General features: G+C 41.1%; 1 protein-coding gene across 1 annotated transcript in view; it reads right to left on the minus strand.

The window, feature by feature from the left end:
• The window catches only part of pole2 (polymerase (DNA directed), epsilon 2), a 47,547-nt gene that overhangs the window by 8,588 nt on the left and 12,260 nt on the right, over positions 1 to 26,699 (minus strand). Inside the window, exons 2-13 of the mRNA XM_063047205.1 lie at positions 25,627 to 25,727; positions 24,781 to 24,856; positions 23,364 to 23,441; positions 19,522 to 19,615; positions 19,017 to 19,091; positions 14,696 to 14,779; positions 12,893 to 12,949; positions 10,553 to 10,601; positions 7,448 to 7,520; positions 3,453 to 3,625; positions 2,946 to 3,035; positions 2,811 to 2,865 (exon numbers count right to left, since the gene is read on the minus strand). Coding sequence (XP_062903275.1) covers positions 2,811 to 2,865; positions 2,946 to 3,035; positions 3,453 to 3,625; positions 7,448 to 7,520; positions 10,553 to 10,601; positions 12,893 to 12,949; positions 14,696 to 14,779; positions 19,017 to 19,091; positions 19,522 to 19,615; positions 23,364 to 23,441; positions 24,781 to 24,856; positions 25,627 to 25,727 — 1,005 coding nt within the window. The remainder of the gene's footprint in view (positions 1 to 2,810; positions 2,866 to 2,945; positions 3,036 to 3,452; positions 3,626 to 7,447; positions 7,521 to 10,552; positions 10,602 to 12,892; positions 12,950 to 14,695; positions 14,780 to 19,016; positions 19,092 to 19,521; positions 19,616 to 23,363; positions 23,442 to 24,780; positions 24,857 to 25,626; positions 25,728 to 26,699) is intronic.

The raw sequence follows: 26,699 nt of genomic DNA on the forward strand, positions 1-26,699 counted from the left end.
CCTCTGGGGCAATGCCTTCTACAAAAGCTATTTGGAATCAGGTGTTCCAACCAAAGAGATGAGATTGGAGGTGTGGGTTGTCGAGGTGCTCTGCTCTATAAAAAAGATCTGTTTATGTGCACCATGCTTCAATCAAAATATCTTTCAGAGGACCTTAGAAGAAGAATTGTAGAGATGCATCAAGCTGGAAAATGCTACAAAAGCATTTCTAAAGACCCAAGTGTTCATCAGTCCACAGTAAGAGAAACTGTCTACAAATGGAGGAAACTCAGTACTGTTGCTGCTCTCCTTCGGAGTGGGCATCCTGCAAAGTGCACACCAAGAGCACAACGTGTAATGCTGAAGGAGGTGAAAAAGAACCCAAGGGTAACAGCAAAATCTCTAAAGTCTCTGTTCGTGAGTCCACTATAAGAAAAACACTGAACAAGAAGAGTGTTCATGGAAGGACACCACGGAAGAAACCATTGCTCGCCAAAAAAAACATTGTTGCATGTCTCAAGTTTGCAAAAGACCACCTGGATGTTCTACAATGCTTCTGGGACATCGTTCTGTCAACAGATGACACAGAAGTTGAACTTTTGGGCAGAAATGCACACTGATATGTTTGGAGGAAAAAGGGCACTGCACACCAACACCAAAACCTCATCCCAACTGTGAAGCATGGTGGAAGGAGCATCATGGTTTGGGGCTGCTTTACTGACTCAGGACCTGGACAACTTGCAATCATTGAAGGAACAATGAATTCAAAATGATATCAAGACATTTTACAGGAGAATGTCAAGGTAGCGGACTGTCACCAGAAGCTCATGGAAGTTGGATGATGCAACAAAACAATGATCTGAAATACAAAAGTAAATCAACAACAGAAAGGTTTAAGAAGAAAATTCATATTTTGGAATGGTCAAGTCAGAGTCCAGACCTTAACTCAATTGAGATGCAGTGGCGTGACCTGAGTGAGCTGTTCATGTAAGGTTTCCCAGAAATATTAATGAACTGAAATGGTTTTGGATGGAGAAATGGTCTAAAATTCTTCCTTGCTGTTGTGCAAGTCTGATCAGCAGCTACAGAAAATATTTGGTGGAGGTCATTGCTGCTAAAGGAGGTTCTACCACATTTTAAATAAAAGGGCTTGTATACATTTTCCAGCCTGGACTGTGAATGATTAAACAATGTGTTCGACAAAGACATGAAAAGTACAATTGTTTGTGTGTTATTGGTTCATGTAGATTGTGTTTGTCTATTATTGTGACTTAGATGAAGATCAGACCAAATTTTATGAGTAATTAATGTAGAAAACCAGGTAATTGCAAAGGGTTCACAAACATTTTCTTGCACTTGTAAGTGCAATCATGAAGAAAGCATGTCAGTGCCTCCCTCTACTTCCTTAGAGGCTTTGCGAAGATTCGGCATGACATCTAAAACTTGGACAAACTTCTATAGCTATGTGGTGGAGAGTATCTTGACTGGTTGCATCACGGTCTGGTATGGAAAAACAAATGCCCTTGAACAGAAAATCCTACAAAAAGTAGTGTATGTGGCCCAGTGCATCATGAGTAAAGCCTTCCCCACCATCGAGCACATCTACACTGAGCGCTGTGGCAGGAAAGCAGCATCCATCATCAGGGATCCCACCACCCCCTGGCCATGCTCTCTTCTTGCTGCTGTCATCAGGAAGGTGGTACAAGAATTGTTCCCACAACTTATGGACTCAATTTCAAGGACTTCTCACCTCATGTTCTCGATGTTTGTTTGTTTATTTATTACTACTTCCTATTTTTTGTCTTTTGCACATTGGTTATTTGTCTGTCCTGTTGGGTGTGGTCTTTTATTGATGCTGTTAAGTTTCTTGGATTTACTGCGTATACCCGCAAGAAAACAAACCTCAGGTGACATACGTATACTTTGATAATAAATTTACTTCGAACTTTAAAAGCAGCACCACATATAAAGGGGAGGTGAAAAAGGCATTTATCATGCTGGCCTTCATCAGTCTAGGCTCTGAGTAAAGGAGTTGGGACATTATGTTGTAGTTGTACAAGTCACCGGTGATGGAATATGTGGAGTAGTGTTCATTTTGATCTCCCTGTTATAGGAAAGCTGTGGTTAAACTGGAAAGAATGCAGAAAAGATTTACAAGGGTGTTGCCAGGACTAGAGAGCCTGAGTTATATGGAGAGCCCAACTGCTGCAGCCAAAATTATTAAATAGAACTTTTTTACCTCTCCATTTGATTATTCCAGTGCTCTGTGCATATTACCCCTTTATTGTTCACCTTATTGAAGACCGGGCTGCACATAACATAATCTGCATGAAGTTATGATCATCTACCTCCGCTGTTTTCACCCGGTCTTCCAGCTCTTCATAATTTTGAACCTTCTTATTCAAATTCCTTCATACTTTCAACTCTCCATATAACCTCCTCCAACTGTTCAGCATAAATGGAATGGTTGAGTATAATGGTTTTCCTTTGTCGGCAGTTTCCCCAATTCCCCATCTCATTGTAGATGAGAAGTGTAATACAGAATAGGCAGTCATTAATGGTGAGCACGCACTCGGGTTACTGAAACTGAATGCTCACGTGCAAGTACAATCTGGCAATCACTGTAGTCTGAGTAAGCAGCACTGACTATGGAAACTTAGATGAATTTATTACATTTATACAAATGCTAAAAAGCAAGTGAAAGTGCAAAAAAAGAAGTCTTCGCATCAAGATTAAAGATTAAATTAGTTCCTCTATCCACTGTGGTATTTTCATTGTCAACAATAACTTAGATGATTAAACAGAAGTCAGGTCAAGTCTGTAGCACTTACTTTTTATGGATATTGGGGTATTCACAGATAATATCTGAAAGGGTTTTCAGTGATTCTGAAAATGTAAGGAAAAAGATAATGAAGATAGTGTTCAAAGTAAAGATTCAAGTAATAGATTTACTGATTGTTCTTCACCTGTTAGAGCTTTGATCTGATTTTTTCCATAAGGAGCAGAGGAAAAATTACCACAGAAGATGAAGCAAGTGGGTGGCATGGACGAGTAACCTGCAAGGCAGAGAACAAGCGTCTGTTTCATTTATACTATAGCCCAAAGCATACGGCTTACAAAGCATATTCTTTTTCCATATCATTGTAGTAATAACTAAATGGTAGAAATGCCTAACCTAACTTTTTTTTTAAAATAGTCAACATTTTTTATTTCTAAGCATCCTATCAATAAATATTCATATTACATTACTATTGGTAAATGTAGGGTTTGGTTTAGAAACTAAAGATTACATTGACAAGCCTGCATTCTTAAAAGATCTCCATAAGCCGAATTACAATTGGATTACAGGATTGACATCAACCAAGACGTTTCTACTCACAAGAAATTTACATACACTCAGCACCTTTCCCAATAAACCCATGAATATATACTCTATCAGCCCCAGTTAAACAGATGTAGTTAAATTAAAAAACCTGAAAACATCATGTGAAGTTTCTCAAGAACTTCCACCTGATCCAGCCACAAATCAGATACAAAAACAAACATGGCATCTTCATTTTCTTCCTCCAATTGCTTTAATTTTGCAGAAGATTTCACTGATGTAGCAGAAGGACCACCAAAAAAATTGATGTTGCCGTAATAAGCTCTGTAAGTTAGAACATGGTAAGTCATCAGTAATATTACACTGTAACAGCTTAGATAATTGTCTTGAAGGCCAGCCATGAATGGTCATTTTCTTCAACTTTTTCAAATAGCATGAATTTGCAAATAGGGAGAATGAGGATTATTTTCACCCTAAGCTAATCACTTTTCAACAAAATCAACTTTCATCGTTGCAGAGCTCAAATACAATTGCCGGAACAGAGGAGAGACTGGATAGGCTGGGACTGTTTTCTTTGGAGATGAGGAGACTTGGGGGACCATAAAGAGGTTTATAAGATCAAGAGGGGCATGGATAAGACGGATAGTCACAATCTTTTTCCCAGTTAGGGGATATTAAATCTCGAGGGCTTAGATCAAAGGTAGGAGGTAAAAGATTTGAACAGGTGACCTGAAGGGCAACTTTTCTACACAGGGTTGTGGATCTGTGGAACAAACTGCCAGGAGTGAAGGAGGCAGTTACAAAGTTCAAAAGACATTTGGACAGGTATACAAACAGGAAAGGGTTAGAGCAGGGGTTCCCAACCTTTTTTATGCCATAGACCAATACCATTAAGCAATGGGTCAGTGGATCCCAGGATGGGAACCGCTGGAGAGGGAAAAGGGCCCAAATGCAGGAAAATGGGACCAGCTCAGGTAGGCACCTTGGTCAGCAAGAACAAGCTGAAGCAAAGGCACCAAAGGTCCTCTTTTTATGCTGTCAGTGAGTGTGATGTACTGAAAAATAAACCTCAGAGAAACTAATTTTTCAGGCTATAAAAGAAACCTGAAGATAATCTCAAAAGACACCCATGTTCACATTAAACACTGAGGTCGCTGGCTAGCTGAAGCGAAAATCGAAGGGATGTGGAGAAACAAAAATGTGAACAAATCAAAGGTAGGTGGAGTTCAATGTGGATGAGAACTGAAATGTTTTCCACAGAGTGAGTGGCTTTGGAGGGTTTTGATGTTCAGGAGTATGCATCAATACAATCTAACAGAGCACAAACCCAAAAAGTAATAAGTGGACAAATGTAGACTCTTGCCTCACCAGGGTAAAGTTCAAAAGTTGATCTAAATAAAAGTATTAATCTATTTAAGAGTGAGAGTTGGATGCACTTTTTCATGCATACTTTCAGGAGAGATACTGACACACTTGATACGCCAGGCTTCAAATGGTTATGGAAAATACTGGGAAATTAAAATGCAAATCTCTGAGTATTTGATTTGATTGAATTGAATGGCAGATTAAACCACTTGTGGCCAGAAAAACCATTTGTGTTCCTATCATCAATATACAATCAGAAGCAAATGGGATGACTTTGCCTGACGTGGAACTGGTGGTTCCAGTAAGATGGTGGTGTGCTTGGATGCTCTGGCTCTGACCAAAGGTGCAAGTGCTCGTACTTTATGTCTTCTTCACGATCACAAGACCCTGCTGGTTATCAGGACCGCAGGTCTATCCCACTGGCAAGTTGCTCGACAGTGGTGCAGCAGGACCTCTACACATTGTGGCAGCCTATCTCAGCCTCCCAGGGAAGAAGGCCCCGTCAGCGGCAGTCTGCAAGAGTGTGCGCGACCCAACGGATGTCATGGGTGATTGCTGTAATCGCAAGGCTCTACTGGTATTGTAGACTACTGCAAGTCCATTTCACTGGTTTATTGATGAGACCTATGGTGGGGGAGCTGTGTGGCCTTGGTTGTGGTGCAGGCCTGGGCTCAGAGTCCCCTGTTGCAGCTGCCGAGGAAGGAGGTGCTGGAGCTGGCTGCATGCCACTGCACTCCATGCTGGGTCCATCTAAACCAAGCTGAACCATTAATCTGCTTAGTCCCATCGAGCTGCACCCAACCACAGCCCTGAATGTCCCTGTCCAAATCTCCTAGTCCCATCGAGCTACACCCAACCACAGCCCTCCATGTCCCTGTCCAAATCTCCTAGTCCCATCAGCTACACCCAACCACAGCCCTCCATGTCCCTGTCCAAATCTCCTCGTCCCATCGAGCTGCACCCAACCATAGCCCTCCATGTCCCTGTCCAAATCTCCTAGTCCCATCGAGCTGCACCCACACCACAGCCCTCCATGTCCCTGTCCAAATCTCAATTAAACGTTGAACCCGATCCCACGTTCACCACTTGCACTGGCAGCTCGTTCTGCACTCTCATGACCCTGAGTCAAGAAGTTTCACCTCATGGTCCCCTTAAACATTTCTCTTTTCACCCTTAACCCATGACCTCAGTGGAAAAAGCAGGCTTGCATTTACTCTTTCTATATCCCTCATAATTTTGTATACCTTTATCGAATCTCCCCTCAATCTTCTACATTCCAGGAAATAAAGTCCTAAACTAGTCAACCTTTCCCTATAACTCAGGTCCTCAAGTCCCGGCAACTTCCTTGTAAATTTTCTCTGCACTCTTTCAATCTTACTTACATCTTTCCTATAGGTAAGAAACCAAAACTGTACACATACTCCAAATTAGGCCTCACTGGCATCTTATATAATTTCAACATAATGTCCCGACTCCTGTAGTCAGTACTTTGATTTATGAAAGCCAATGTGCCAACAGCTTTCTTTATGACCCTATCTACCTGTGATGCTACGTTCAAGGATTATGGATCTGTATTCCCAGATCCCTCTGTTCCACCTCAGAATGCCCTACCGCTCACCATGTAAGATCTACCCTGGTTGGTCCTCCCAAAGTGCAACACCTCACACTTGTCTGCATTAAATTCCATCTGCCAATTTTCTAGCTGATCCAGATCCTACTGCAAGCTTTGATCGTCTTCCTTGATGTCCACTGCACCTTCAATCTTGCCATCAATCACAAATTTGCTGATTCAGTTAACCACATTATTATCCAGATCATTGACAGAGATGACAAACAACAACGGGCCCAGCACCAACTCCTGTGCACGACTAGTCAGAGATGTCCAGTCAGAGTGGCAACCATCTACAAACGTACTACCACTCTGGCTTCTCCTGCATAGTCAAAGTCTCATCCAATTTACTAGCTCATCTTGAATGCCAAGCGACTATCCTTCTCGAACAACCTCTCCTGTGGGACTTTGTCAAAGGACTTGCTGAAGTCCATGTAGACAACATCCACTGCCTTGCCTTCATCAACTTTCCTGGTAACTTCCTCGAAAAACTTAACATTGCCAACCGTACACAAAGCCATGTTGACTGTCCTTAATCAGTCCTTGTCAATCCAAATACTTACATATCCAGTCCCTTAGAATACATCCCAATAACTTACCCACTACTGAAGTCAGGCTCACTGGCCTATAATTACCTGGCTAATTCTTACAGCCTTTCTTAAACAATGGAACAATATCAGCTATTCTCCAATCATTCGGCACCTCACCTGTGGCTAAGGATATTTTAAATATCTCCGCTAGGGCTCCCGTAATTTCTGCACTAGCCCCCACTGGGTTTGAAGGAACACCTTGCCAAGCCCTGGGGATTTATCAACCCTAATTTGCCTCAAGACAGTAAACACCTCCTCTGTAATCTGGATAGGGTCCATGACCTCACTGCTGATTTGCCTCAGCTATAGATTCTGTGTCCATCTCCTGAATAAATACAGAAGCAAAACGAACCCATTAAGATCTTTCCCATCATTTTTCTCAGCATAGATTACCTCTCTGATCTTCCAGAGGACCAATTTGGCCACTTGCTATCCTTTTGCTCTTAATATATGCATTACTGGTATGAGCACATCAATAGTTAATATCTTAGAAATTATGTTAATTTTTATTCAATTAACATATTGAAATTAAGTAAATACTTTGAAGCAATTACTTTCTGGAAAATGTGTGACAAAATTTACCTTGTAACACTGGAAGGTTCAGTAGGGGGAAATCCAAATCCATTTACATGAAAAACTCCATCTTCATACAACCCTACAAAAATACTTTGAATAATTATCATTTGCAGAGTTCATGCCCATTATGAAATTACAAATTAACTTCTTTTTATTAGTAAACTATGTGTTTGTTAATTGAATTTCATCTTTTTATATATCACATTTGACAAAATGTTCCTTTGATACATTAATATATCCTTTCATTTTGATCAAGTTCTCCCAAAGTTTTACTCAGGATTTTAATAACTAGCTATAACATTGGACAAAGATATACAATCTTGCAATATTTGAACTGATAATGACAACCGAGTCCACTGTAATTCTGCACATACAAGGGGAATTTCTGTAGAAACAACTAAGTCACACACTATAACTAGAACTAGATGAATTACAAAAGGCCATCAAGAATACTATGACTGCTCCTAATGTTGCTGCATATAATTCAACACACAATAGTATCATGCCTTATCACAAACAAGAGAAATCTGCAGATGCTGGGAATCCAAGCAACACACACAAAATGCTGGAGGAACTCAGCAGGCCAGGCAGCATCTGTGGAAAAAGAGTACAGTTGATGTTTCAGGCTGAGACCCTTCAGCAGGACTGGAGTAAAAAACGATGAAGAGTCCGAGTTAGAAGGTGGGTGAGGGGGGAAAGGGGTGCAGTAAAGAGCTGGGAAGTCGATTGATCAAAGAGACACAGGGCTGGAGAAGGGCAAATCTGATAGGAGAAGACAAAAGGACATGGAAGATAGAAAAAGGGGGAGGAGCACCATAGGGAGGCGGTGGGTAGGCAAGGAGATAGAGAGGGAAAAGGGGATGAGGACTGGTGAAGGAGAGGTGGGGGGACATTGCCCCCTTTTCTTTCTTTCATATCTTCTGCCCTCTCCGATTAGATTTCCCCTTCTTCAGCCCTGTATCTCTTTCACAAATCAACTTCCCAACTCTTTACTTCACCCCTTCCCTCCACTCCCGGTTTCACCTGTCAGCTTGTGTATCTCCCCCTCCCCCCCCACCTTCTAACTCGGACTCCTCATCTTTTTCTCTCCAGTCCTGCTGAAGGGTCTCGGCCTGAAACATCGACTGTACTCTTTTCCATAGACACTGCCTGGCCTGCTGAGCTCCTCCAGCATTTTGTGTGTGTTGCCATGCAAGAATGTCAGCTTTTGCTGTCACTTCTGAAACAAAACAAACAGGCCACGATGATAATACAGACTAGCTAGCTGATCCATTGATGAGAGTGGTGTGATTTTACAGGTTTACCTCTGAATTCAGTGAGTTCAGCACTCTTTGGAAAGAATGGGCTCTATCACATCTCACAATTATCAAAGCCCTCTCTTGCAAAAGTGCAATGACTTCTGTTATGCAGGTAAAAAATGCCATTTTTCACCCGTGATTTCAGAACGCACAACAGTTTGAATCACAATCCTGCTTTAATGATTACTATTACATGATTTTTGCTGCAAAATAACATTAATGTGCACAGTCACAAAAGAAGGGGGCAGAGTATAGGAGGGAACAAGCGCCTGACCTAATAGGTGGGTATTAAGAAGTGGAATGCAAATTAGTTTAGAATTCCAGAATGTGTGGCCTGTAGACAATGTTATTAAGCTTCCAATATTATCTGTATTACAAAATAGACGATATTATCAGCCTTTCCAAAACAACAGGGAGCTCAATCAAAATTGGATGCTTGACAAGCAGTTTAACAGAGGCAATGGAGGGAAACTGGAGAGAACCTGCAATCCCTCAATTCGTCTCGATCCCACATTTCTGCCGGAGAGCTGGGTGTAAGCAAGGAGAGAACTAGGTCAGAAATAGTACACGAGGTCCTGGAAGAGCAGTACATTTATGAAGCTACTGCTGCAGACACCCTGGATATGATTGGAATTGAGAATGGAAACAAATTATAGCATCCTCACTGAACTGAACAACAACAGACTAACGTTGTGGAAAGACAGCAAGATGGACAGTGCCAGAGACTCCAGCTGGGTAAACTAGAATGAAACTAACACGCAATGAGCCTATTAGAGGAGGTAATTAAGCAGTAAGTTTCCAAGTAAACTAACATATTGATGCCAGCCTCCTCTCAGTTGAGGCCAAGGTCCTCCAGTGGTCAAGGTCAAACATGGTGCAAACCAGGGCAGTACAACGTGGAGAGCAAGCGGTTGCCCATGCGGCAGGCTCCCCCTCTCCACACAGCTGATGCATCCAAAGAAACAGCAGACACTGATATAGTTTAGTACCAGCAGCGTCGCAGGAGTTGCCAGTCAGTGTTGAACTCAATGTAGGACTGAGATTAGCGTTCCTTCTCCTAGACCAGCTGTCAACCACGGCTGACAAGCCTCTTCTGTCCAGAGCAACCGATTTAAAGGCACCAGTTACTGGCCTTTGCCCCTGCGCCTGTCAGTGGAAAACGGTTCTGCTGGGTTTAGTAGCCGAGTCACACATGAAAGCCAGAAGCTGGACGTGGTTGTCAGGGTCTATTTGAGATGCACACCATTGGGAGCATTTAATAGGTAGTGGGAGCTTTTCTCCACTACACCACCACCCCACTCCCTGGCTATAACAACCTCAAGGAACCATCGCCTCAGTGACACCATTCTCACTCTCACCTACAAAGTAGAAAGCCATCTGACTCTCCTGCTCCGAGATTAGTGTGTGCAATCGAGACAGACAGAATCTCCGGAGGAAAACTGAGAAGCACACTGTTGGAGGCCTCTTGGTGTTTTACCCGTATTTATGCTTTAACCTGCATTGGCCCCATTATCACTAACTTACTGGTTTGTAAACACTAGTCATGAATTAGGTCACAATCGTATTTCTCCACATAACAGTGAGTACACTTCAGAAATAATTTGATGTTTGCGATGTTACCTGTGGTAGCAAGTTCCCTCTTTATTACAGTACTTTGTTGAAATATGGTCACAATTAACTTAAATATTTTGTTAATGCTGTCAGGGGGAATTGGTAAACAGTTTTTCACAAATTGGCCGCTTTTTGTGCCAAAACTTTTAACTCAAGAGTTCAAGATTGTTTCTCATTTGTCAAAGAATAAATTCTCCTTTACCTTCTGCAAGAACAAAGCAGGATTCAGTATATAAACCACTATGAAACTGGTGCTTTGTAGTTAAAGAAATTATTAAGGGAAAGTGGAATTTCAATATCACACTATAAAGAAAAACAAGAATAATGTTTGATACACATCAAATTTGTGGAAAGCTCCTGTCATGGTTGACCAAATTGCACACCCTCATACTTTGGTCATTTGAAAAGGCAACGAAGCAAAGATTAGATACTTTTTCTCAGCTGAGGGAAAACAAATATAAATTTAAAAACTCAGCCATTTGCATCTGTGGAGGCAAAGGTTGTGACTTAGCATCAGGCTCAATGTAAAGGGAAGATAGCTAGTATATATAGGAGGGAGAGTGAGGGCTGAGATAGACTCCATCTGCCTGTGAGACAGACACTATCATCACATTCTTTCTGACCACACTCCCGCTTCCATATACTGGCTACCATCCCTCTACATTGCCCTGATGCAGTGTTTCAAACCATCCCTTTGCCTGCACAGATGCTGCTTGACCTGCTGGAGTTCTTCCACCAGTTCGTCCTTCTTTGGCTCCCGATAACCGTATCTGTAGTCTCTTACATCTCAGATATAAAGGAAATCTGCAAATTGTGAGCTCATAGCTAGCATTAGGGAACAATTCTCCAAAGGCTATAATTTAGTTCATTTGCTTCAAAGGTCCTACAATAAAATAGAATGAAGCTTTTCAAATCATTTGAGGAAAGAAAAAATATAACAAAACAGAAACCTACAATTGTTGTGATAGTACAGGATACTTTAAATCAAAAATGGCCATAACTTTTGTGACAACACTCTTCCAAACAAGTTAACCTTACAGTATCACCCTTCTTGGATAAATCGCTTCAGAGTTATAGAAAAGTATAACACAGAAGCAAGCCATTCAGCCCATCTAGTCTGAGCCGAGGCATTTAAACTGGCTATTCCCAATGACTTGTACTGGGACCAGACCATAGCCCTCCATACCCCCACCATCCATGTACCTATCCACACTTCTCTTAAACGTTGAAATCGAGCACATGTACACCACTTGTGCTGGCAGCTTGTTCCACAATCTCACAACCCTCTGAGTGAAAAAAGTTCCCCTCATGTTCCCCTTAAACTTTTTACCTTTAGATTAGATTAGATTAGTCTAGACCACACCCTTAAACCACAATCTGCTTGTATTAACCCTATCTATACCCCTAACAGACATCCCACCCTGCAAAAACTGATTTCAGGCAGGTAGCACCATCAATTTGCGGGAGACTTCCGGGAGAGGTGGGATGTCTGCAATAGAGTAGCTCCTTAGAGGCCAGCCAGCTAGTTTAAATAACATTAGCTATGCTAATGAACGAATGACACCTGTTAAACTCACCTCAACATGTCTTTTACAGTCTTAACCCACCATGGGTAATAGAAAAGTCACTGTTGGAAACAGTGCAGCGAGCAACGCTGTCATTATTTTTGACCCCTATTAGGTAGGGGTACACTTTAGGGTAGTCTGGGGTGACGTACGTTTTATATTTTGTTTTTTTTTTGGAACACTCTGCCATGGCGCGCTCTTGCTCTCTCTCTCGTGGTCTCTCGCGCTCTTGCTTGCTTTCTCTCTCTTGCACTCTCGCTTGCTTGCTCTCGCACGCTCTCTCTCGCTCTCTCACTTGCTCCCTCTCGCACTCTCACTCTCTCGCTTGCTTTCTCTTGCTCGCTCTCAAAAAAATTGATTTCTGTGATATCGTATATAATTTGCGGGCATCAGGGAGCCACTATTCATATGCGGGAGACTCCCAGAACTTCCCGGAGAGTTGGGATGTCTGCCCTAATAATTTTGTATACCTCTATCAAATCTCCTCTCATGTAGAACTAAAGATACTGACTGGCTTCTCAAAACTGCAACATATCACGTCCTGCCTCAACTGATATCAAAATATGTATAACTTCCAGTGGGAGCCAATGAACAGCAGTAAGTGACAGAATACTTAGCTTTTCTTTCTCAGCTCAGAGCTTTGAGGTTAAATGCAGAATGTCAATTATTGTCTTAGCACAGTCTGACTAGTTATGATTGGATGCTGCCATATTTAGTGACTTTACCAACTTAACTGTAATTTCTGAAGTTTTATATTTTAAACAAACTAATTCCATTCCCCCACCCCCACCAGTTAATTATCTCTGGAATTTTGGAGGAAATCAATATTTTTGAACATAATGGTAACCAATGGAAATCAATATTCTGTTTGAGTTAAAACGAAGGAAGCTTCCTCTACAACATTTCAAAACTCCTGAAAATACCACACAATATTTATACGAGTTTTAAACTATGATTAAGAGCAGATAAAAGGATATGGCTTTGCTGAGGTCAAGCTGGACTGTACCAGTTGGATCTTCGAGGAAGAACTTTCCCTGAAATAGTAAATACAATTAATAATATTGTATTTCAGCAATAACAACAGCGTACTTTGCTGTTTTCAATTTATAAAAGACAGAAGAGTAGTGACAGTAGTATTACACCTTGATGATGACAATGGCTGGTTCTTCGCTTGTGAAGATCAGGAGGGAAGAAGAGTCCTCAGGTGCAACGGCATGATTGTTAGTGATGGTAGAGACCAATTCTGGATCTGCAGACTCTGAAGCAGTAGGGACACAGTAACTGCTGGGACGAGAGCGCTTGGGTAGCAGAATCCTTCCTACGTCTCCACTTCTGTTCAGTAGCTGCTCTCCTGGATTCCTCAAACTTCTTGGCTGCTCCATGGATCAGCCTTCTCCAGCGGTCTCTGTCACAAGCCAGCTGCTGTCACTCCTTGATCTCAATATTTCCCTGAGAGATCTGCTCCTTTGTACCACTTGCACAGGGCACCATGATCTCTCTTGCCCTGAGAGAGTTCTCTGTAGAGTACTGCTTTCGATAATCTGGAGTTGTCCATGTGAGACATGTGGCCTGACCAGCAGAGCTGCTTGAGCAGCAAAGTGGCTTCAGTGCTTAGAAGTTGAGCCTTCTCCAGGACCTCGTGATTGGAGACACGATCCTGCCAGCTGATACCATGATGGAGCAGAGGCAGCACTGATGGAAGTGCTTGAGCAACCGGATTTGCTTCTGGTACAAGACCCAGACTTTGGAGCCGTATAGCAGTGTTGTAACGACGGCAGCTCTGTACCCCTGGATTTTTCTGGATAAACGCAGCTGGTGGTTCTTCCACACATGTTTCTGGAGGTGCCCGAGGGCACTGCTGGCTCTAGTGAGTCAATTATCAACGTCCTTTACTACCGTAGTGTCGTTGGAGATGACACTGCCCAGGTAGGTGGACTGCCCAACCGTGGTGAGAGAGTGGTCGTCAATGGTGATCTGAGCTGGGTTGTAAACGCCACAAGGCGGCTTCTGATCGAGGATCATTGTTTTCTTCAGACTGACCATTAACCTGAAAGCCCTTGCAGCCTGTAGCATATCTTCTGTGTGTGAGAAGAGCACGGTTGTCCTCATATGGTAGCATGAGAATGGGCTCTTGCATGATTTTTGTTTGGGCAAGAAGGTGTAATAAACTTTACTTAGTCAGATTTCCAACTTCTTCTCCTTATTCCTCTTCTTTCACAAAAGCTTACGGTACTACCAACCATAGTGCCAAGTCCGTGTTGCACCCCACCCTCTCTAAACCTATTTTAATTGGACATGCTTTTATTGTGACAGCATATGCACTCATGCTCACTGAAAGTCAATTCAGACAACTGTGTCATACAAGTCCAAGCCAAAGCTACTTTTCAGACAAAAGACAATTCCAGCAGAGGTTACTAAACTTCAAATACCTCCAGCAACCTTGTTCAAGCTTTTCAGGACACAGCAGTGTTTCTGCCAACATCAAAGTTCTGACAGATAGCTCAACACTGATCTGGTATTAAAATTGGGGCAGTCCAAGGTTGCATGACATGATGATACATTATGTTGGATACTGCACATCTTCCATCAGCATAAGCTTAAAATTCAAAGTGTGGAGAAATACATGTCAACTTGGATATTCAATTAGTCCATCTGCTCCATAATGGGGTGTACCTATCGCTATACATCTTTCAGTGATTTCAGAATCCAACAGGGAAATTTAGCTCATTTCAATGCAAAGCACATTATTGGAAATATAAATGCTGCATATTTTATCCTACCTCTTTAAGCTGAGTTATCATTCCCAGAACAATGACTTCTCCAACTTTTGATATGCTGCCAAGGAGGGTTTCTATGGTTTTTAGCTAAAGATAAAACAAAATGTTTTAAATAATGCACCACATAACTCTAGATAATTTCCTTCTTTGTTCTTTTGAATTTGTCAATGCAAATGTTATTTCTTCTTTCTGACATTTTTTCCCCCACTGGTTTTAACTGATTCTGTCTTAATAAGTTGGCAGAACTTACACCCATTGTTTTACTGTCTGTAAACAGATGGAGGAAAGTCACTTTTCCTCCAAGAAGCTAGCCAGCAACCATTCACCACTTCCCTATACACCACGGTCAAAATTCTTCAAATATCTATTCTGACATTTTATGGAGGAACAGTCAAATTTACAAAAAGAAAATTCAGAAGTTCACGACGCATCTTTTATTGTAAAAGAAAAAAGGAGAAGAATATGAAAGGGAACATGGGAATGTGAATGAAACATAGAAACATAGAAAATAGGTGCAGGAGTAGGCCATTCGGCCCTTCGAGCCTGCACCGCCATTTATTATGATCATGGCTGATCATCCAACTCAGAACCCCGCCCCAGCCTTCCCTCCATACCCCCTGACCCCCGTAGCCACAAGGGCCATATCTAACTCCCTCTTAAATATAGCCAATGAACTGGCCTCAACTGTTTCCTGTGGCAGAGAATTCCACAGATTCACCACTCTCTGTGTGAAGAAGTTTTTCCTAATCTCGGTCCTAAAAGGCTTCCCCTCTATCCTCAAACTGTGAAGATGAAGATAGAGACAACATGGAAAGTTCAAAGTACACTTATAATCAAAGTATGTATATTATATACTGTACAACCTTGTGATTCTTCTTACAGACAGCCACAAAACAAAGAAACCCAATAGAACCCTTTGAAAATGACTATCAAACAACCAATGGGCAGAAAAAAATCATGCAAACAGTAAAAGTAAACAAATAACATTCAGAACTGAAGTTCACGCAAGTGAAATAGAATATCAAGCTAAATCATTAAATCTCCAAATCATTTGGAGACTATTTTAGTCAGTGAATGCTATTGACGGAGACTGCATTAATTGTCCATCCCTAACTATCAGCTACCTTCATAATGCTGTTTAGAGAATTCCAGGATTTACACCCACGGGAGATTCAGGAAGGATGAGATACATCCAAGTCAGAATGGTGTACAATTTGGAAGGGAACATGCAGGTGACGACGCTCTCATGTACCTAAGGCTCTTGTTTTTCTCTGTGACAGATGTTGAGGGTTCAGAAGGCAAGTAATTCCCGTGCATTTTGTTAAACCTAGACATTGCAACCACTGTGCAAGAGTGCTGGAGAGACTGAATGCTTAGTGATGGTTGGAAAATGTGGAAACATATTCGAAACTTTGTGATTTTTTAATGTATTTAATCTTGTGATGTGACAAAATGGAACTAGTATAATCCCAGAGTGCTTAGCTATATGTTAAGTGCATACATTACTGAAGGCATGTTAAGTTCTGATTATTGTGTATCCAAGGGGAAGGTAACTAAGGGGGAAGATTGATATATTGCATGGGCTTGAATAGAGAGTGAATAGAGAGAAACAAGACTGTAGCCGCTGCTAAATTCGGGGGGGGGGGCTGACTTAGCCAATAGATAAGCCAAATAATTGTATAAAAACAAACTTTGTGAGCTATAAAGCCAGAAGCTGCCTGCCATCCATTCTGAGAAGTGGAGGTGGACTTCCCCTTGCAAGTAATAAATGTGCTTTTAAGAGATCCACTCCAAGTTTACTGTGCTTTGTTGTAAGACCCAGTAAAATGTACATGAGAAATTCCAATCATGTGGATATTAGAAACAGAGGAGTTGCAGTTTTGTATACAAGTGGGAGGGGGAGGAGAAGGAAGGAAGGGAGGAAGAGAAAAAACAGGGAAATATAGACTGGTTAGCCTGACCGTCGGTGGTGGGAAAGATGCTGGAGTCAACTATAAAAGATGAAATTACAACACATCTGGATAGCAGTAACAGGATCGGTCCAAGTCAGCATGGATTTACAAAGGGGAAATCGTGCTTGACTAATCTTCTGGAATTTTTTGAGGACGTAACTATGAAAATGGACAAGGGAGAGCCAGTGGATGTAGTGTACCTGGACTTTCAGAAGGCCTTTGATAAAGTCCCACATAGGAGATTAGTGGGCAAAATTAGGGCACATGGTATTGGGAGCAGAGTACTGACATGGATTGAAAATTGGCTGGCTGACAGAAAACAAAGAGTAGCGATTAACGGGTCCCTTTCAGAATGGCAGGCGGTGACCAGTGGGGTACCGCAGGATTCAGTGCTGGGACCGCAGCTGTTTACAATATATATTAATGATTTAGATGAGGGAATTAAAAGTAACATTAGCAAATTTGCCGATGACACAAAGCTGGGTGGCAGCGTGAAATGTGAGGAGGATGTTATGAGAATGCAGGGTGACTTGGACAGGCTGGGTGAGTGGGCAGATGCATGGCAGATGCAGTTTAATGTGGATAAATGTGAGGTTATCCACTTTGGTGGTAAGAACGGGAAGGCAGATTATTATCTAAATGGAGTCAAGTTAGGAAAAGGGGAAGCACAACGAGATCTAGGTGTTCTTGTACATCAGTCATTGAAAGCAAGCATGCAAGTACAGCAGGCAGTGAAAAAAGCTAATGGCATGCTGGCCTTCATAACAAGGGGAATTGAGTATAAGAGCAAAGAGGTCCTTCTGCAGCTGTACAGGGCCCTGGTGAGACCACACCTGGAGTACTGTGTGCAGTTTTGGTCTCCAAATTTGAGGAAGGACATTCTTGCTATTGAGGGAGTGCAGCGTAGGTTTGCAAGGTTAATTCCCGGGATGGTGGGACTGTCATATGTCGAAAGATTGGAGCGACTAGGCTTGTATACTCTGGAATTTAGAAGGCTGAGAGGGGACCTTATTGAAACATATAAGATTATTAAAGGGTTGGACATGCTGAAGGCAGGAAACATGCTCCCGCTGATGGGTGAGTCCAGAACCAGAGGCCACAGTTTAAGAATAAGGGGTAGGCCATTTAGAACGGAGTTGAGGAAAAACTTTTTCACTCAGAGAGTGGTGGATATATGGAATGCTCTGCCCCAGAAGGCTGTGGAGGCCAAGTCTCTGGATGCTTTCAAGAAAGAGATGGATAGAGCTCTTAAAGATAGCGGAATCAAAGGTTATGGGGATAAGGCAGGAACTGGATACTGATTGTGGATGATCAGCCATGATCACAGTGAATGGTGGTGCTGGCTCGAAGGGCCGAATGGCCTACTTCTGCATCTATTGTCTATTTCTATATAAGTGCGAATTTATAACTTCCAGTTATCAAACATATTTGCAACATCCTGCTTATATAGTAAAATCAATTGAGAGGCTTTCTTTTATACAAAGGAAGTGAAATGTTGTGCTTTGCAGTACCTCAAAGTACTGTCAAAGCAAAAGTGATTAACTTTCAAAAGAAAATTGAATCTATGCCATCAAAAAGGACATTAAATACAATAGAACAAGTGTGAAGGAATAACACTAACCAGATGGCCTTTGAAAAAACTAGCACAATGGGCTGATTTATCTTCTTCCGTGATTATGAACCAATTTAATTGCCTAGCTGTTTCAACGATTAGCCTAGTTTATCTGCTGGTTTCCAACAACTATCTGTAGCTCCAATTTAAATTAGTTCATTAGATTTACTGCAGATGGCTGTTTCATTTTGCTAGCTGTCTAACATAAAACACTATCCAGCATGACGTATTGCAACAGGTGGAAGAAACATTAAACAAATTTCAAATTAGTTTATCCAAGAACCTTGTATGAGATAGAAAGGACCGACTAAATAAAATATTATTTTGTTTTGTACCCTGTGAAGGTCGCTGGCCTTGACAAAAACATGCATTGTGAACTACACTGAGCCTCCTTTGGCTGAGTGGTTTATCTGACTGGAAGCTGATCTGCATATTTGAGACAGCCTTTGGCTTGAAGCAAACCAGATTTCTGGTAAAAGACTTCAATTTAGGATGACAGCAACCAGAGATGGAAAGTAAATAATGCAGTAGGTGATGCAACCTTGTGTTTGGAATATTGGAGTTTTATGCGTGCCAAACTGAAGACATTAATATTTTTCCCCAAACTGAGAAAAAGACAGCAGAAAAGATTAACGAGAGTAAACAGAGAAATAGTAAAACGCACAAATGCATTTGATTGCTATATAGGAGAAATTCAATTTATCTTGTAAAGACAATTAATGTTTATATCAGAATTGTTGAGGCACATTTAATCTCTTACTTGAAATTTATTCCTGTTCTCATCGGGGTGTGACCCTGTCACAGGAGGCGTAAATAATTCATGCCTATGAGTTCGCTGTGAAAATAAGCATTAGCACAAACGTTTCAACAAATCTTTCATCAGTGCTAGTTTGATTAATATTTCACAAAAATTCAACCTTTGTTGATGTATCATGCTTATTTCAATTCTGAACATCATTTGTTTCTTCATAGTATCTAGCTTTGATAAATAACATTCAGTGATATGATTGAAGTAATCAAAGATTTTGACTCAATTCTACTTTGAAAATAGTGAATAAATCCTTTGTGAGATTAAGGAATTTGATTGTCTATTGAATCTATCTGAAATGGTGACATAAGTACATAAAATACATTTTAAAATGCACTAATACTAAAATTGAAATCTTTCAACAAATGGTACATCGTATGATGTAGTTTATTTTATGTACAGTACAACTATTTTCTCATTAAAGACATGTAAGCGTTATATTTTCTTTCTCCCTTACCTGTTGCATAATAGCATAGCGCTCACAAAAAAGTTCAGCTTTGTTCCTGGCAGTTCCAAACAGACAAGGTTCACTACGATCTGTCATTGAAAGCCTAGTACAAAAATAAGATTTCATTTGAAAAAATGAATGACTTTTCTTTGTAACTTTGTTTTTTGTATCCAAAATGTTTTCCAAACTCACAAAGAAAATGACATTTTAGTACATGTACAACCAGGCTGAGACAAATGATTTGGTTGAGCTGTTCTCCCATCTCGGCAATTTACTTGCAAACATTTCGTCACCATTCTGAGTAACTAATTAGATACTGAGTTTTCCTGACATTTACGTAGGCAGTCGGTATCTAATTGTATTCAAAATATGCCATAAAATGCTAAAAATTCCCTGTTTATTTACAATAATTATGTTTTATGTTTTAAATCTAAAAGCAGGAGTGGAGATTTTGTAGAGTTCTTCAAATGATCTACAACTCTCAGGTTCCCCAGTGAGTGAAAAACCATTTTATTTCCTTCCATCAAACACATATGTTACATTTAATACTGTCTTTCTACAAAGGGGCCTCCCCATCGGGGACATTTGTCACGAGCGCTGCATACACAGAGCCCTTAGTATTATCAAGGATCCCACCCATCCATCCAGCATCCTCTTTGACTTTCTACCATCAGGCAGGAGATTTCGATGTATAAAGACAAGAACTGTCAGGATTGGAAACAGCTTCTTCCCTCAAGCCATTAGGCTCCTGAACTCCCTGTTGCATTGCATTCGAGTGTCACCGGTTAATTTTGTTCTGTATCCTACAATATTTAATGTATACACTTTTTACTTCATTTATGCATAATTCAATTATAGATGTAATTCTTAATTTTCTAAGTTATTGTCTGTTATGTGTGTTATGTGTACCACTGTGCTTCACACCCTGGTCCGGAGAAAGATTGTCTCATTTGATCGTATTCATGTATATCGTTAAATGGTACAAAACCACAGAAGACCATTTCAAATAATGCTCAAACTTCACAGAAGGGAAAAACAAACTTTAACTATTGACCATAAATGCATTAATATCCTGTAGCTTATACAAGTTCCATACAGAAACAGAGATTTAGGGAACTGTCCAAAACCATATTAGAAAGGAGGTATTCATTTAAAATACATTAATCACTAGAAGTTCCATTACAGATTAGCAGCCAATAGCAAAAAAAAATTAAAAACACCCATAAGGATTTATTCTAAGAGATACAAAATTAAAAAGCAGGTAAATTATGCAAGATCTGTTATAAAATCTTGGTTTGACTATACAGAGTCCTGTAAATGGTTCTGGCAGGTTAAAATGATACATGAAAAAATTCATGATGAACATGTCATAAATATGAAGGGATTTATTTTGAAAAGGATGTACAGGCTGGAAAAATGTCTGGGCATTTTTCTTTTGTAGAAAGTCCAAGGCAGAAAGAACTAAAATCATGAAAGGGTTTGACAAGAATAGAGATGGGAAGGATGTTTCCACTTGTGGGGAAAAGCATACTTACAAGTTACCCGTACAATATAAAGGCCAGGCAATCCAACAGGGAATTCAGAAGAAACTGTTTTACCCAAAGTGGAATTCACAACCAAGGTGAGTGTTCAAATCATATAACACAGATTGTATTTAGGGGGTACCCAGACAAGCATGGGAGGAGAAACAAGCTGAGAATTATGCTGATAGATTTAGATGCAGAGAGATAGGCAGAAGCATGACTAGAGCATAATCACCAATTTTGTTTGATTGCACTGAAGAAGAAAAGAGCTTATGAAAGGTTAAAAAAAAACTAGGTAATGATAGAGATCTAGAAGATTATAAGGCTAGCAGGAAGGAGCTTAAGAATGAAATTAGGAGAGCCAGAAGGGCCATGAGAAGGCCTTGGCGGACAGGATTAAGGAAATTCCCAAGGCATTCCACAAGTATGTATAGAGCAAGAGGATAAGATGTGAGAGAATGGAACCAATCAAGTGTGACAGTGGAAAAGTGTGTATGGAACTGAAGGAGATGGGAGAGGTACTTAATGAGTACTTTGCTTCAGTATTCACCAAGGAAAAGGATCTTAGGCGATTGTAGGGATGACTTGCAGCGGACTGAAAAGCTTGAGCATGTAGGTATTAAGGAAGAGAATGTGCTGGAGCTTTTGGAAAGCATCAAGTTGGATAAGTCACCAGGACCAGACGGGATGTACCCCAGGCTACCGTGGCAAGCGAGGGAGGAGATTGCTGAGCCTCTGGCGATGATCTTCACATCATCAGTGAGAACGAGAGAGGTTTTGGAGGACTGGAGGGTTGTTCATGTTATTTAAGAAGGGGAGTAGGGATAGCCCAGGAAATTATAGACCAGTGAGTCTTACCTCAGTGGTTGGTAAGTTGATGGAGAAGATCCTGAGATGCAGGACTTATGAACATTTGGAGAGGCATAATATGATTAGGAATAGTCAGCATGGCTTTGTCAAAGGCAGGTTGTGCCTTACGAGCCTGATTGAGTTTTTTGAGGATGTGACTAAACACATTGATGAAGGTAGAGCCGTAGATGTAGTGTATATGGATCTTAGCAAGGTATTTGATAAGGTACCCCATGCAAGGCTTATTGAGAAAGTAAGGAGGCATGGGATCCAAGGGGACATTGCTTTGCGGATCCAGAACTGGCTTGACCACAGAAAGCAAACAGTGGTAGTAGACGGGTCATATTCTGCATAGATCTGTTCTGGGACCCCTACTCTTTGTGATTTTTATAAATGACCTGGATGAGGAAGTGGAGGGAAGGGTTAGTAAATTTGCTGATGACACAAAGGTTGGGGGTGTTGTGGATAGTGTGGAGGGCTGTCAGAGGTTAAAGAGGGACATTGATAGGATGCAAAACTGGACTGAGAAGTGGCAGATGGAGTTCAACCCAGATAAGTGTGAGGTGGTTCATTTTGGTAGGTCAAATATGACAGCAGAATATAGCATTAACGGCAAGACTCTTGGCAGTGTGGAGGATCAGAGGGATCTTGGGGTCCGAGTCCATAGGACACTCAAAGCTGCTATGCAGGTTGACTCTGTGGTTAAGAAGGCATACGGTGCATTGGCCTTCATCAATCGTGGGTTTAAGAGCCCAGAGGTAATGTTGCAGCTATACAGGACCCTGGTCAGACCCCACTTGGAGTACTGTGCTCAATTCTGGTCGCCTCACTACAGGAAGGACGTGGAAACCATAGAAAGGGTGCAGATGAGACTTACAAGGATATTGCCTGGATTGGGGAGCATGCCTCATGAAAACAGGTTGAATGAACTCGGCCCTTTCTCCTTGGAGCGACAAAGGATGAGAGATGACCTGACAGGGGTGTACAAGATAACGAGAGGCATTGATCGTGTGGATAGTCAGAGGCTTTTTCCCAGGGCTGAAATGGCTAGCATGAGAGGGCATATTTTTAAGGTGCTTGGAAGCAGGTACAGAGGAGATGTTTGGGGTAAGTTTTCTACGCAGAGAGTGGTGAGTGCGTGGAATGGGCTGCCAGCAGCAGCAGTGGAGGCGGAAGCGATAGGGTCTTTTAAGAGACACCCGGATGGGTACATGGAGCTTAGAAAAATAGAGGGCTATGGGTAAACCTAGGTAATTCTAAGGAAAGGTCATGTTCAGCACAACTTTGTGGGCCGAAGGGCCTGTATTGTGCTGCAGGTTTTCTATGTTTCTATGAATGCCCTGTTTCTTTACCATACATTCTACCTAAATCAAAAGTTGACTCCAAATCTTACCTGTTCTTGAAAGATTAAATCACTATCTTGCAAACTATAAAATCATTCAGAAGACTGGGCAGAGCATAAAAATAGTCAACACTCACGGTAAAAACTTCTTCCTTTCCGAATTGTAGATATAACGAGGGACATCAAATGCACCAATTATATTGAAAACATGTTCTCTGCAAACATAATTGCAAATTTGCTTATTAAAATTAAAGATACACATTGATGTTATATTTTGTTGAACAGACAAAAATTACATTATGAGCACTAATCCTCAATGAAGTAAAAGCCAACTTGTTCGCTCCCATTACAATTTGGTCTCCCAATTTACCTTTGCAATTTATCTTAAACCCTATTACAGTCATTTGGCATTTTGAGGTATATGGCAGCAACTAAGGGATTGAGATCAATACTGAAACGGAATGAGAAGCAAGGGCCAAAAATGGGAGACAATCCATACTCTAAAATAAATCTTACCTTAAATTACAATGTGAGGTAAATGAGAAAGCGATATAGATAACAGTTCTGTTTGCTTCATGTGGAGTCCCAATACTTCTACAAATCTCACCTCACTGAAAGAAGCTTCATGCACCTCTGAGTTTACATGACTAATGCTGGATGACCCTAACCATCTGAATGCTGGCTCCTGTGATAACATGGAATTTTATCCCCAATAACAGATCTGCCTTTCCAGGTTGGATCAGTAAATTGGACTGTGGAATACCACAGCCATACTGAACTCAGTTCATAGACAGGAGACATGTCATTGACTCTACCATTTAATGTCACTCGATCCCACATTTTCGCTACCATTTCAGTGTTTTCAAAACTGCAGGTTCTTTGCTTTAAATCCTTGCATCATTGTTTCTTTTACCCATCTCCTAAAATTGATATCTGTTAGTTGCTGATACATATCTCAGTAGAACTGGTTTTACTTTGTTTACTGAACCATAACATACTGATGGGTAATCTAGAAAATTTACTGTCTATCATCTCTGCTCAAAAAGAAAAGCTTAATTCTTTCCACTGCAACATGACTCAGCATAAAAGAAACTGGAATTGAAAAGCTGTATCAGAAAATGAAAATAACTCTGGGGCTAAACTTAAGTAGTCCCTAAATTGGGAGAGCAGGAAGTCTCAGCTTTTACACGTCCGAAATGAGAACAATTTGATCAGACTTTGCGCCATACAAATTTAATCTGCAGTGGACCTTCGCTGTTATTGAAGATACAAATCAAGGTGTGTTTGCTTCCCACCCCTTCCAACACTTTCACCTCGAACACTCAGAATTTCCAACCATCTTACTTATGGGATGCAAATAACCCAATTTTTAAAACCCTAAACCCTTCAACCATTTTAACAAATCATTGGTTGCCAAACTTTTACAACTTTGCTTGAAGGAGGTTAAAGTTTCTCTCAGCATATACTTGTGTGATGTTGATCATTAGAAAACTACTGAGAATGTTATGCACATTTCTTGTCACGAATAATAGGCAAATTTTCCAGTTGGCGTACATTGTTTCGTCGCACGTCTGACTGCATTCCTGGACCGCTGACTCCACCATTGATTGCTCTATCATGTTACAACTCACTGAAAAACAGAAGAGTACAAATCAAAGGGTTGGCTTTTCTTCCTTTACCTACAATGTTTTGTTTTACAGAATAGGCAGATTTACCGGACCCAAGATCTTGGTGCTCAGCCTGTTCTGGGCTCCCAGATATCCATGATTTTAAATTGCACTCTGTTTTCATCCACCATCAGCAATTGTCACATCTTACCACTACTCCCCCTCAGCCGCACCACCAAACAGCTCTGCTCCCTCTCCTCCTTCACGATGCTCCTTTGGCCAAGCATTTCTTCACGGCCCTGACATTAGTTGATGCCGCAATGTAAAATTTTGTTTTACAATGCTTCATTGAAACATGTCAGCATATTTATCATATTAAAAGCAAGTCCACACTATTGGTATTGTTTACATTTCTGCTTACAATAGTGTGCACGCAACTTCCTGGTTGGCATACATTTCATAGTCATAGTCATAGTCATACTTTATTGATCCCAGGGGGAAATTGGTTTTCGTTCCCAGGGGGAAATTGGTTTAACTCAAAGGTAAAGAAAGTCACTGTGCAGATCCTGAATTTTGGAATTTCCAGATGTATCCAAGGCTAATTTTCAACATAGATTTACAGATCCAAAAGCAACTCTGGGTCAAATACACCGAATTCCAAAACCTAATTCTTACTATTGCAATCAATGCAAACTTATTTCCATTTTAAAAGATTACAAGAAATCTGAGCCATTCATTTCACTCCACATCAAACTCGGTCCAGAAATGCTCAGTACCTTCAAGAACAACTTACATGGCTGCTTTTCTACTGCATCAACAATACGTTCGATTGTATCTTCAAGCTCTGACTCGCTGACTGATTCCAGGACATCCACGAGAAATTTGGCAGCATTACTGATCAGAGAAATAAAAGCAGAAAATTTTGAAAGTTTTACTAATTACTGGAGGAATGCAGACATAATTCGTTTAGCATTATTAAGATCAGGGCCTTTAGGGATCAAAACGTGGCCTTTGAATGGAGGAAAAGTTCCTAGCAAACTGAAATACAATGCCAATGTTATAGTTGAGGAGGAAGAGTGTGAAATGTTAGGTGGGGCAAACTTAATAAGATGAACACACACCGTACTTGTGCACTGTTTGTCCCACTCCCACCAGGTGGAGGCTACGTAGCATCCACACCAGGACCTTACTTACTGTCCATTATGCTGCTGGCATTTAAGGCATCAATGAAGGTCCTCCATCTCTGATGATGTTCAGGACTTCCTTCATCAAGTCAGTAGCTTCTTCTTGGTTTTCACCACAGTCAGTCATGCAAGCCCCGGGTGGAGACTCAGGAACACTTCCGCACTCAGATGCAGGAAGAATCTTCATTGCTGTTTCCGTAACAATTTATTTTACCAGTTAGGGTTGCTAGCCCTGAGCTGAACCCCGAACCTGGTCTCCCTCTTAGTCTGGCCTCTACCCTTTGACCTGTTTGGCATGGGTGACCCTACCAAGAGCCAGCATAGTTCTCTGGGTCATTGGGACACGCAAGCCTCCAAACCCTACGACAAGGTTGTGGTTCTCTAGGATGACACCAGGACCACCAGACTCAAAATCAGTTACTTTCCCCAAGCAGTAAGGCTGATCAAGACCTTCACCCACTAACCCACCCCTCCATGCCCTCAACCACCATTACTTTACTATTTTCTGTCAGTCACTGTATGTATAGACACTCCTGAGTCCAAGCATCACTTTATGGGCACACAATCAATCTATTTATACAAGCTGTCTTATGTGTTTATATTTATTGTATTTTTAAATTAGTATTATTGTGTTCCTTATCTTATTATGGTTTTTTTTGTACTGCATCGGAACCAGAGCCAC

The sequence above is a fragment of the Mobula hypostoma genome, chromosome 1, assembly GCF_963921235.1.
Source record: "Mobula hypostoma chromosome 1, sMobHyp1.1, whole genome shotgun sequence".
Taxonomy (NCBI): domain Eukaryota; kingdom Metazoa; phylum Chordata; class Chondrichthyes; order Myliobatiformes; family Myliobatidae; genus Mobula; species Mobula hypostoma.